Source organism: Lissotriton vulgaris, unplaced genomic scaffold (genome assembly GCF_964263255.1).
Source record: "Lissotriton vulgaris unplaced genomic scaffold, aLisVul1.2 SCAFFOLD_1003, whole genome shotgun sequence".
NCBI classification, from domain to species: Eukaryota; Metazoa; Chordata; class Amphibia; order Caudata; family Salamandridae; genus Lissotriton; species Lissotriton vulgaris.
The window spans coordinates 69,906-83,264 of record NW_028249514.1 but is presented as its reverse complement, the minus strand read 5'-3'; the positions used below and the strand labels follow the sequence as shown (position 1 = coordinate 83,264).

The window sequence follows — 13,359 nt, the reverse complement described above, 5'->3', positions numbered from 1 at the left end:
GGCCACTCAATCATGTCAAAAGCCATTTTGGCATCCAGCGACATAATGACTTCTTCTTCCCTTATAGTCCTTGCCCTGCCTAACACTCCTTTGAGACGCCACACATTTAATGTGATATTTCTGCCCGGAATGAAACTGGACTGATTCGGATGAATCAATTTATGGAGCAGGGGCGATAGCCTCCCGGCCAGGAGTTTAAAAAAATTTTGATTTTCGGGTTTAATAACGAGATCGGCAGGTCCGATTCACAGTTCTCTGGTGGTTTTCTGGCTTTATGGATCAACACCACACTTGCCAACCTTTGTGTATCCGGGAGAATTCCCCAAGACACACTTCCGTCATACTTGTCTATTCTGTAAGGGACAATCGTGGATGCATTTGTTTCAAATAGTTCAATTGGGAGAGCACTTGGGCCCATTGCTTTCCCGGACCTTAAGGCACAAATTTCTTTAATCACTTTGTTATTGAGAAGATCTAATTATTTTACTTCCAAGTCATCTAAGACCGGAAGATTAAGAGTGGCCAGCAGCTCATGTGCTTCCTCGCAATTGGACTTCTGAAAGGACTCTTATATCGATTGCAGGTGCGTAGCAAAAGCCTCTGCTAAACTCTGTCTATCTTTAAGTCTGTCCCCCTCCTACCCCCCCCCCTTTGTTACAAGTTCAAAAACCCATCTGGAAGCCTGCTCCCATTTATCTAACCATACCAATAGTTTTCTGGCCTTATCTCCAGCCTCATAGACTTGATATTACGTTGCCCGGTAGTGGGCCCTGGCCGCCGCTCCAGCGATATCTCTATGGTCTTTTTGTTTTAAGAGCAATTCATGCTTGGTATCCGGAGTTGGCTGGGTCTCCAACTCGCGTTCCAGATGTGAGATATCTCTTCCTCTATTTCTTGGAGCTATTTACGCTTTTCTTTCTTGTATCCCGCTATCGCTGCCACTCCATGCCCGCTATTCACTACCTTGTATTCACTACCTTGTACGAGGATGAATCCACAGAACCTTTGTTCTCAGTAAAGGTCCGTCGCCTCAATAAGTCTGTCCCGTATGGCTGGTATCCGCAGATACCAGGGGTTAAGTGCCATCTTGTACCTTTTAACCAAGGGGCTACCCCCATAAGTGACCATGACAGGTCAGAAATGCCTCTAGGTAGACTTTCCACGTCACTGAACATAGTGAGTTGACCGGCCCTGCCAAAGATATAGTCAATTCTAGACAGACTCCCATGTACTCCCGAGTGAAAGGTGTATTGGTGAGATGACGGGTTATATTTATTTATTTATTTATTTGAAAGGTTTTATATAGCGCTAGCTAGACCCGGAGGTATCAGATCGCTTTACATGAGTGTCAGACAATAGTTGCAGTTTACATTGTTACAAAGGTTACATAGTTATTAGAACCTAGCTACATAGTTGCATGTTGGGTCGAGATAAACAATAAGGACATAGGGTTAAGGGAAAATGCAGTTGGATAAGAAAATGGAGTGCAGAGGATGCAGCACATCCATCAATGAGCAGCAAAACAGTCAAATTGTGAAGATGGGGGGAAAAAGGTAGAGTGAGTATACATACGTAGTAACAATGAGCAATGCTACTCTTAGGATATACTGAGCTTCCTGCTACGTACTAGTAACACATGGGCATGAAAAGCAATAGCAGATCTTGGGCATTTGAGAGCCCTCATTGAAAATGATACACTTTTATATGGAGGACATTTACTAACAAAAGAAAGTTATTCACCACACAAAAAATGGAATTTGAGGACAAAAACAATACGTTTAGAAAATCAGAAAGTGCTTTCAAATACTTCAAGTTAATATCTGAACAACTGTTCACAAAGTCGTTACACCTATTACTGATTTTATCTTATTAGCTGCAGATGGCAATTGTTCCTCTAGCTCTTCATTACTCAATAAAGAGACATTTTTCCATCTGTATTAGACATTGTAAGAGATGGGAGCTGCAAGTCTGCAGTTTAAATGTGCAGGATAACAGTGCCTACATTATACACACCTGACGTAGAGAGGCATTCAAAAAAGTTTAAAAAAAAGAAAGGGTGGGTAGTTAATAGGCATGAAGATCATAAGAGCAGAAAGAAGAGATATGGTATTCCTTCTTTGAATACAGAGAAGGTACCACTTGGACCTTTTCAAGAGTGTGAACAGACTTCCATTGAAAACAAAGCAAGCAAAAAGCAGTACAAAATATTGTTAAAATCTAGAGAAGGTTCTCTCCAGATGTCGACCAGCTCCACTGTTTTTAAAAACTCTCCCAATGCACTGCCGGCCGTCTCCCCCTGCTTCGGCCGTTGTCTATCTAAGTCCCCTTTCAGGGCCACATTACAATCCTCCCCCAATTAAGGCCTCTCCCTGTGGAAGGAGAAGCAAATGTGAACCCAAATCCCCCCCAAACCAGTATACTGTAAGCCCATAAGCAAATATATTGGGCCTCGCACACCAGACCGTTGAGACACGATTCGGCCGGACCCAGGACACCTCGTAGTACACTAGGGGTTGAATAGGCCAGGATCAATAAGTTTCACACCCCAGCTGCAAATAGAATATTCCACAGTTACGCCTCACATCCTGGAATACCCACTCCTATCTCCACTCCAGCCCCCCAAACCTCCCCATCATGGTCAAACTTTCATGCCCTTTCCTCTGTTAAACAGCGCCTCCCAATCCCAAGTACTACTTAAGGCCTTCTTTGGATTGTCAAGCATCTAGTCAAGAGTTCTGTATCTGCGTTGACCGTTGTGAGGTCGATTCTGGGGCTCCAGAGGTTTGCCACCCCTCTAACCATTCCCAAGTCTCTTCTGGGGACAGGAAAAACCAGGACTTCCCCTCGGCCATCCCCCTTAGCTTGGCTGGAAAAAGCATTGCATATTTTGTTTTTCTTGCACAGAGCCCGCTTTACCTCTAAAAACGATCTTCTCATTTTTTGGACCTTGGCTGTAAAGTCCGGAAAAAAGCTAATTATGGAGTCTTTAAATTTTAGCCGGGGCGCTGCTCGTGCCGTCTAAAGAATGATGTATCTGTACCTACAATTGAATATCCTGGCTAGGATGGCACCTGGAGGCGGACCAGATTTCGGAGGTCCCCCCGTTCGACAGAAAAATATTGAGAGAGTGAGCAGGCTTGAGGTGGTTCTGGACCAAATCTTCAACAAGAGATCCGTGGCCTGCCCCTCTGCTCGTTCCGGTACCCCCAAAATGCGGACATTATTTCTACGGACACGCCCTTCATAATCTTCCAGCTTATTTTCAAGGTCTGTCGTTGTCACCTGTAGTTTCTTCACTGTACGCTCCAACTCCTTTGTGGTGGATTGAAGGGTGGAAACTGAACCTTCCATGGCTCTCACACTGTCCCCCATGTTGCGCAGGTCTGCCCACATCAATGTTACCTCTGTAGTGACCATGTCTATCTTATTTTCCAGGGTTGTGCGTATCCCTTGTATTGCCTCCATGATGTCCTGAAGAGTCGGGCATCTCCTCCAACCTGTTGCTTCCCAACCTGTGCTTCATGTTTCTCCCCTGCTTGTTCCATCCTAGACTGCGCGCACTTATCTAGTTTAGTCTGATGCATTTGTTTCTATCCTTTTTAATGTTGCCATTTGCACAAATTCGGTCAGTCGTGAAGAGCCCAGAACAGTACCGCCACCCAGGTAAAGAAGTTGATCTTTACAACACTAACAACACGAACAACTACTGAGACACCCACATGCTGGCAACCTGCACGCTGACTACAAGCTGCGCTTTGTGCTTTTAAAGCCCGTTTTTCTCATTTTGGTTATTTTTGTTTCCTTATCCCCTGATTTTAAGAGGGTTCCTGGCCCCTACCTGCACATTAATTGGTATTATCACCGCTGCTTAGCGGGTCCGGGTCTGAGGGCTTCAACCTTTAGCTTGTATTTTGGCCGCCATCTTAGGTGTGGATGTGCCACACTAGAGACGCAGGACCGAGCGCTCTAGTTTCGCGGACCTCATTCGCCCGCCCTTCTTAAGGCTGGCCTCTAGTGGGTCAGTTAGAACAACTACTGAGACACCCACATGCTGGCGACCTGCACGCTGACTGCAAGCTGCGCTTTGTGCTTTTAAAGCCCTTTTTCTCATTTTTGTTATTTTTGTTTCCTTATCCCCTGATTTTAAGAGGGTTCCTGGCCCCTACCTGCACATTAATTGGTATTATCACCGCTGCTTAGCGGGTCCGGGTCTGAGGGCTTCAACCTTTAGCTTGTATTTTGGCCGCCATTTTAGGTGTGGATGTGCCACGCTAGAGACGCAGGACCGAGCGCTCTAGTTTCGCGGACCTCATTCGCCCGCCCTTCTTAAACCTTCCCTCTAGCGCGCAGCGTTGACGCGCAGCGTCCGCGCCTTCCCTGCCCCTGAGTCGTGCCAGAGTCCTGCCCGTCTGCACCCGTCAGCGACGAGGAAGCGCGAGTCGCGGCAGGGCTCTGGTCACGTGCTCTGATTACCATCATGCCTGCTCCACCCCCACTCAGCTACACTCGGGCTGAACTGTTGTCTATTAGGAATAGGGTCGATGTTGGCTCATGCGGCTCAGTGGACCCCTTATCCGGCCCGTTCGTCTGTGGCTGTAGGGGCTGGTCCCTAGACAGACCGCTTAGGATTCGATCCTTGGAAGGGAGTGATCCCGTCACGCGCAATAACATCGCGGCCCGTGTACTTCTGATATGGAACCTGAATGTGAGGTCATTGGTCAAACATCACCAGTTTATATATGACCTCATTGAAAAAGACTCTCCTGACTTACTTCTCCTCACTGAAACCTGGCTCCAGGATTTGGATGCCGCCATTCTCAATCTTACCTTTCCTCCGGAATATTCGGTTTTCACATTAAATCGTGCTACGAGAGGCGGTGGCATTGCTATGGCGGTAAAATCGTGCTTTCCCGCGGAATGGAAAGCCCTTGGCCTGCCAGCCTGTGAGAGCGCCCTTTTTAAAGTGTCCTTTAGTCATCATTTTACGCTGAGCGGCATTCTTATCTACGGCCCACCAGGCAATGATACAGTCTTCAAGACCGCCCTTGCCGAGATGGTAAGTTCTCTAGCACCAAGCTGTGCAAACTTTAACATCACTGGTGACCTTAACATCCACTTTGACCGCACATCATCCACAGCCATAGACACTCTGCTTGCAGATCTTGAAGCACTGCAACTTGTCCAACTTATAACACTTCCCACCCATATGGGGGGGGCACATTCTTGATCCTTTCTTCTCCACTTTGGAGAGGATGAAAGTGTCTAACCCGATCTCGGTTGGTTGGACCGACCATCTACTGATGGAAGTCTTTTGCCCCATTGATAATATGCCATTCAAACCGGTGGACAGGCTGATTCTCAAAAGATTTAAACAGCTGTGCTCTCGCAACTACTTAAGGGTATCAACATTCAGTACAATGACAATAGAAAAACAATAAAAAGAAGCAGATCCTTTGGTGTGTATCTTGTCACAAGGACGGTTTAATATGTCCAGACTTGAGGCACAGTCAAAATAAGCCGACACGTGTTTCGTCGTGTGCAGATGAGTCAACACGACTCTTCAGGGCTGATGATACAAAAATCACATGTACATATTCAGTTGCGCCAGTTGTCGATTGAACATACTGCATCTGGTGACAAAAGTGCATCACACAAGCAGTAGTGACGAGCAGTTATAGTCACACATTTGTGGGTGTGAATAGTGATGGCTTTATATGTATTAGGGTTGTACCACTCTAAGGATGTGAGTGGTTACCCTTGAGTGGCAGTGCACTGGAAGTGATATAAGAGTGACAGTAAATGTGCTAGATATTTTGCAAGTACACGGTGATCCTGCTTTGCGTCGAAAGTGATAAGTGGTGACATACCATGCCAGTATGGGTCGTCTGTGGTGAGGCTAAAGTGGGGGAGTGAGAGTGACAAGTTCATAACAGCGGGATATCATGTGAAGGAAGTGCTGAGTTTAGAGTAATCGGTAGTGTTCACATTACATGGATAAGCACACTCTCTCTCTAAAAGGTGGAGTATTTTTACCTTTGCATTCAACTCAGCGAAAGTGAGTTGATGATAGTCTGGAGCTTTAGATGAAAGTCTGTGTAGGGGACTCGGGTGCAGAGTGTGCACTCTCACGCGTGATGCAGGACAAAGTCTATGGTAGCTAGTAAATGCAAAGTTAGTGTTCTCGGGCGAACCCGACCTGGTAGGAGGAAAACGAAAGTGGATTCTGACCCTTGGATAGTGAGGCTATGCTGGGGCACCGAAATGCCGAAGTTACCTAGCCCAGGGGCTGCAGCTGCATAGGTCTCAAAAGACGTTGGGAATCCTCGTAGACGGACCAGGAGCCTGGAAGGAAGATGCTGGCAGGCGACCAGTGAAGAGAGTTTGAAGTGATCCAAGCCTGGATCTTGAAGATAGATGACACCTGAAAGCAGAGGGGACCAAGTTCGTGACTACTAGCCAGTAGTCAGGTGGCACCAGGAGGGCACCGGATGGTAGTCACCTCGACTAGGTGAGTGGGTGACGCTGTGCTCTGCAGATCTCACGGACCAGGAGGCGTTGTCGGCGACCAGGATGGAGGAGCGAGCTGTCCCACGATGGATGAAGCTGTCGGCGTCGCTGGACCCAGGATTGGGCAACAAAGCCTTGGCTAATTCAAGCACACGCGGTGGACTCAAAATGGCGTCTGGAGTGGACCAGGAGGGTCCGGGGTGCTCCTCTCTTGGAAGGGAGCGAGGGCCAGTCTGGAGCAACCAGACCAGCAGCAGTGATGTCGTCGGGCGTCGTTCAGAAGGCCACAAGCCAGCGGGCTAGTAGCCAAACAACGCGGTGAGCAGCAAAAAGCAGAAGGGCCCCACGCAGATCGTGGAGATGCTGGGAGGCTGTACTTCGGTGCTGGAGCTGCTCAGGGTCGGGGCTTCTCGGACCCCAAAGCACTCACCAGAGGGTCATTCGGCGGGCTTGCTGGAAAGAAGTCGTGCAGTCTTGGCGATAGCCGGTCCCTCGAGGTCTCGTCGCACTCACGGTTCTCAGCTTGGCTGTAGAGGTGAGTAGAGGTCAGAGGTGCCAGGGAAGCCGGGTCTCGTCGAGCTGTGTCGTCGGATTCCTGAGGAAGGACTTGCAGCAGACCGCAGTGTTCTTAAGATGTTGCCTGCGGATGCAGGGTGACTACTCTTTAGTCACAAGGGAGAATCTTGAAGAAGAAATCTTGAAGTCCTTTCGTAGAAAGTCGTGTCTTGATTCCAAAGATGATCTAATTTGAACAGGGGGCCCGCTCCTATCTTTATACTAAGAAAAGGGGCTGACCCGGTGACTAGGTCCTGCCTATGGGTGGGACTAGGAGGGGGGTGGTTACACCCCTTTCCCATGCCGGACATTCCCCAGGCCAGGGGCTGGTGTGCCCCTGGAACTGGTTCTGACCGGCCTATGCGTAGTGAGCACCGGGGTGCCACTCAGCAGTCACCTTCCTGTAAAGCCCTGCCTACCCAGGATACACAAAACCCTGTCTGGGATGGTGCTAGCACCGCCCCTGACAGGAAACCCTTTGTCCAGGCTTCCCTCGCTGGAAGGACTCCCAGCTGCAGGGGGTCAGACTTGTGTCTGTGGTGGCAGCATCCATTTTGTGGAGCTGAGGCTTCGTTTAACTTTAACCGGGGTTCACAGTTACATACATGTCGTGTCCCTCTAGAAGGGTGGAATGCTAACCCCGTCGCCAGAATTGGCGAGGGGTTAGTATTCCAATTCGTATGACACCTTACTCGACATGTTTTGATAAAGCAATACCAAAGATAGCATTTAACCGCGAGGTTTATAATGCACTTAAGAGTATATGGTATGCGTTATCATGGAACAGCTATTAGGACTTGGTTCCGCAAGCTGCAGACAGGCTCAGCTCATGCCAGAGCACCCTCTCACATAATTCCAAGCACTCTGCCTTCAGGATTGTCAAGGCCTGCCATAGGAGTGACTGATAGGAATCTGTGTGTCCATTTTTAGGGTTAGATATAGGTATACTATATCTACAGCAAAGGGTGATTACACGACTTTGCCCCAGCTGTCATGCAGCCAGTTATGTCAAATTTAGGAGGCCAGCCAGGGGTGGCATAATACATGCTTCAGCCCCTGGTAGCCCCTGGGTACACCTATGCCCTGATTTACAGGGTCTGATAAGGTGGCCCAGTACCAATTGGAAATGTACCTAAGGTACATGGAATCCATTTTACAGAGAGAGCAGTAGGCCTGGGGTCCTGATTGGCAGGGTCCCAGGTCGACTATGTCCAAAACCAGCTAAAACACAGGGCAAAAAGTTGGGGGCAACCATAGTCAGGAGGTACCTTCCTACAGCTACTCTAAAGGTGTTTGTGAGCTACTGGTAGCTCACAATCGACTGGTTGGAGACACGTGCTCTAACATTTCACTCCAATGCTCATGAAAAAAGTATTTTTTTTTCTTTCTGAATACTTGACTATACTGACTATATAAACACTTCAGATCTTCACTGGAAGTTTTATTAGACCCTAGCCTATGCAGTCTACTTACCTCCCTCAGATGGGATTCCATGGTCTGACAAGTGGTTTTGAACCACCCTTCAACTCTATCTTGGTCTTTCTCCTACACCACATGATTATTACGATTCACAAGTATACAGCACATTTTCTAAAACTATATTCTACCAGACAATTATTTGTACATTTGTCCCAGCCATTATATCGATGCAGTCTGAAACTTGGTACATGGCCAAAGCTGTAAGAATTGTGGATCTCAACTTGTTGTAAATCTCCGTGGTAAGCTTACACATAGAATGGCAGAGATTGCCCAATGGTTCTCTCTGTGACAGTCCATTACTTTAAACTCCACATTGAATCCAAACTGCCAGGCAGGAACAACGATATAGTCAGTAGTGCAACCATGGTAGCCAAGGTGGAAAGTTTGGGCTGCCGGGTTATCCTTCTCAAAACAACCATTCAGACTTAGAAGCCTAATATTTACCAACCAATGATGTAACACCCTTACCTTGTTCTTAATTGGAAAGGAAGCAGCAGGTACATTATAATACTCAAAGACCTCCTGCGACACTTCATCTGAATTACTTGGGTATAAGTGTGCATAAAAGTCCCCAACCCAAATTTGTGTAGCCTTTAAGAATTTTCACAAAACTTTACGAAAGGAAAGGTCAAGTTCATTAACCTATTTGTTTACTTTGTGCTGCTCCTCTTTAGTATGGTTTTAGTCCCATGAGATTGAATGCATTCATAGGGTAATTAAATATGTGCCTGAGCCTTCATCTGCAGAGATCAGTAATAAAATGTGTGTATTCATTTTTAATATATTAATTTGTATATAGTTATTTGTAAATACTGAATACCCTGTTGAAAATATTTGTTCTGCCAATGTAAACACAATTAATCCATATCAATATGTTTATGTTTCTCTCCCCAGGATGTGAAGAGCATATTAAACAGGTACGATTATCTTCTTTTACAGAGTGCCATATATAAATGTAATGGGCAGCCATTACATTTATTTTATCACATTTTTGTGCTTTTTGCCCTTTGGGTGAGCCAATTTGATAGCTCATCATCTTCTAATTAGCAGTAGCTTCTGCAGCCCTTGTACTAGTCGAATTACTGGTTTGTCCTAGCTATTTAGAAATGTGTAAACGTGAGAGACCATTCATCCTAGGGAACTACTCAACGGGTAGAGGTGGTATTTTATTTTACTTTGTAAACTGTTTTTACTTAAATTTTGTCTATTTCAATAGATTTTTGTTTGCTTTTCTTTCTTGTTAATTTTCTTTCTACCATTTTTTTATTTTTTCTTTAGTCTGTTTTTTGTTTTTCTTCCATTTCCTCTTTTCATTTTCTGTCATTTAATTCTATATTTTCACTTTTTCTTACTATTGTGTTTCAATATAATCTTTCTTTTTTAGTTTGCCATATGTCTTTATTTAATCACATTATTTTTATTGTCTCTTTATCTATTTCTTGTTGGATTTTATACCTTATCTACATCTTTCTTTCTCCTGCTTTCTGTAATTTTTTATCTTTCATTTGATTGTAGTTTTTCTACACTTTCCTGCACTAGTTTTCATTTTGTTTTAGAGTCTCCTTTACGTTTCATTTTATTAGCTTAGTTTTTGTTTTTTTTTTGCTTTCTATTTGACATTTTTACCTTATTTGTTTTTATTCTCCTTCTAATTTTTTTAAAAATGTTTATAAACACATTATTGCATACAAACACAGTGTATGTTTGACTGAATCTGACAGTGGGAACAATCACAAATTAGCTACGCTCGGCATCTTGGAAACACTCCAAAGCACTGGAGAAAGATTTATAGTTGAATGAAAACCAGTTATTCACCACTCCAAAAACATAGAAAACATGAGTACCACTATAATTTGTGCTAATTTGGGGAAGGATCTGAAACGTATAAGATTTAAAAAGTTTAAATGAATTAATTAACGTAACCAGACAATGATGGAGCAAGGATTTCTACAGATCAATCTTTAAGTCTTATTGTCAAATAATATCCCATACAAGTTGTGTGGACCTTTGATTTTCGACTTGAAAATTTGTTTTCACTCCTGTAAAACTACTGCACCTTCACAATGATGACAAAGAAACCATTATGCCCACTATAAGGTTTTTTAAAAAAAAGATATTGATCCAACCTGTAAATAAGCAAAATACAAAAAGGTTTAAGAAGTATATCAATGCAGCCAAAACATTCAAATGTTCCAGTAGTCGAAGTCTCAGTATAATGAAATACAAAATAGTAAAACCACTATAAATAGGAAACCGATTATCTAAATCAGATCTTCTATAAGGAAACTTTCCCTACCTATTTTAAGGTTAAGAGTGCATGGGAAATTTGTAAGGAGGAAGCATAGAAGGTGTCAGCATAGCTTTGATGTTCAGTAGAAATTTGAAGAAATGAAAGAATTTTCAGTATGAAGATTTCCACTCACGGAAACCTAATGGGAAGAGAAATCTGCTCTCCCTCAAAGTCATAATAAAACCTGCTATAACTAGCCGAGAAACGTCAATAAAAACACCATTGAAGGCTCCAGGACATTTGTGTCTCATTCAAACTATCAGGAGCCAATCACATAACTGCATTTAAGGGGAGTCAGCATAACCCCTAAATTCTCATCTTCTCTCAATTGGGTATATATCTGCTTGTCCCGGAGTGTTGCATACTTCTGCTATGCCGAGTACAGAAGGCTCCTTTCAGGGTCACCCTCCACGCCTGCTAACTACTCCCTTTTCTTCTACCGCACTAATAGACAACAATAAGCCTTTCTCACGCTAACGAGGAACACAATAACACACCTGCAGAGGAGAGAAAACAGCATACTGGCAGCATTTAAACAAACATGTTCAACTAAGGCATAATGTCAAGCTAAGTTAACTCTGGAATCAAAATAGATGCAAGTAACAGTATTGTTTAACCATTGGCAAACAGAAATCATTGTTCGAATGTGAATATGTAATAAAAATGAGTCCACTGATTTATTAATCATCATTATATAAGTATATGTGAACTCTTAACAGCTGTAATAACTGATGGTCGCTATATAATTATAATAGAGCATACTGGTTAATGAAGTTAAACACATTAAATATAGAAGTCACATATATGCATATAAATGTAGTATATGAGCCAGACCCTACAATTATGCTGCTCCACTATAATCTGTAACCGAGGAACCTCGGAAACAACTGCTGCTAAAAAAAACATGCTAGTGGAAGACAACCTCAAATGCACATAGAAAATAGACTGATGCACACAAGAGACTAAGAAAAGAAATACAATCCCAAATGCACACTTAAACATTCAGTATGGCGCAAAACAAGCCCAACTGCATGTAAAAACAGGCTACCACATGTAAAGCAACAAAGACCTAAAACACCAGGTAAATCCTCTACCAACTGTGGGTCGTATAGACCCATTTCTATTCTCAACTCTGATTATAAGGTCTTTACTAGGATTCTGGCCGATAGGTTAGGAGCAGTTGTAGGAGATTTGCTGCATACTGACCAAAAGGGGTTTTTAAAAGGCAGAAATCTTTTTGATTTCACGCACGATCTGATAGGTGCGATTGATTTTTCCTCGAATGTTACCCTTACGCTGGTTGCCATGACGCTTGATGCAACAAAAGCATTTGACAGGGTAAATTGGAATTATCTCGCTGCCGTACTGGAGAAATTCAATTTAGGCCCAAAGTTCTGCCGAACTATTAAACTCTTATATAGTGACCCGTCCGCAAGGCTGGTAGTTAATGGTAATCTGACCAAGCCCTTCAGCATTAAGAGAGGAACGAGACAAGGCTGCCCTCTTTCTCCCCTCCTCTTTGATTTGTACATAGAGCCATTTGCTCAGAGTCCTAGGGAGGAGCCAGCCATAGTACCATTCAAGAGCGGCACATGGCAGAGGAAGCTAGCCCTGTACGTGGACGACATTTTAATCCTGTTGTCGGATCTAGAGACATAATTTCCTCGAGTCATCAGGTTAGCAGAGGAGTGTGGCTGAGTTTCCGGCTACGAAGTTAACGCAGGAAAGACCAAAATCATGACCTGGAACCTGCCAAAGGGCCGATATCACTCTAAAAATGAGATGAGGTACTTGGGAGTAAAAATCGTCCCTAGCATTGAGGAGACAGCAAAGGTGAATCTTTCAAATATCCTTAAAGAGAGTCAAAACCAAATGAGATCTTGGGCCCATCTTTCCTTGACCATCTTAGGCAGAGTAAACCTGATAAAAATGGTAATTTTACCAAGATTAACTTTTCTCTTCAATACCATTCCACTACATTTCGACAAACAATTGATCAACAGATTTCAGCAGGCAAGTAATTCTTTTGTTTGGGCCTACAAAACAACCAGGATCTCCTGGAAAAAACTAAGAAGGAGAAGGGAAAAGTGTGGTCTTGCACTCCCAGATGTTCAGTACTATGCGTGGGCAGTTCAATTAACCCACTCCAGAATTCTGTTAAAATCCCCAGTTTCTTCAGATAGAGAGAAAATGTTTAAAGCAGTGCTTGATCAGGCGGGGCTTCCCCAGGAAGGTTTTCTCTTTAAATATGGAGACAAAATTGTTTTCAAAAAAGTTAGGCTGAAAGTTCTATGGGGAGCAGCCCAAATATGGGCCAGAATTTAAACATCAACGGGTCTGGAGTATTACTCAGGATTAGCTCCATGGTGGGATAGTCCGGGGTCTCCTAGTTGCCGTAAGGATATGCTGGCTACACCATTAAAAACAGCAGGTTTAGTAACATGGGGAGACTTAACTGAAGACGGTTCTATCCTTTCTTGGGCAACACTTGATGAGAAATTGGAAGGGGGCATGTCGAGATTTAAGTA

The 13,359-nt window shown here is 44.1% G+C and overlaps 1 protein-coding gene across 1 annotated transcript in view; it reads left to right on the top strand.

Moving 5' to 3' along the window:
- Positions 1 to 13,359, top strand: part of LOC147663555 (E3 ubiquitin-protein ligase TRIM39-like) — a gene marked incomplete at its 3' end in the record, with an annotated part of 149,426 nt that overhangs the window by 68,772 nt on the left and 67,295 nt on the right. The window contains exon 4 of the mRNA XM_086950362.1: positions 9,436 to 9,458. Within this exon, the coding sequence (XP_086806488.1) occupies positions 9,436 to 9,458 (23 nt within the window). The remainder of the gene's footprint in view (positions 1 to 9,435; positions 9,459 to 13,359) is intronic.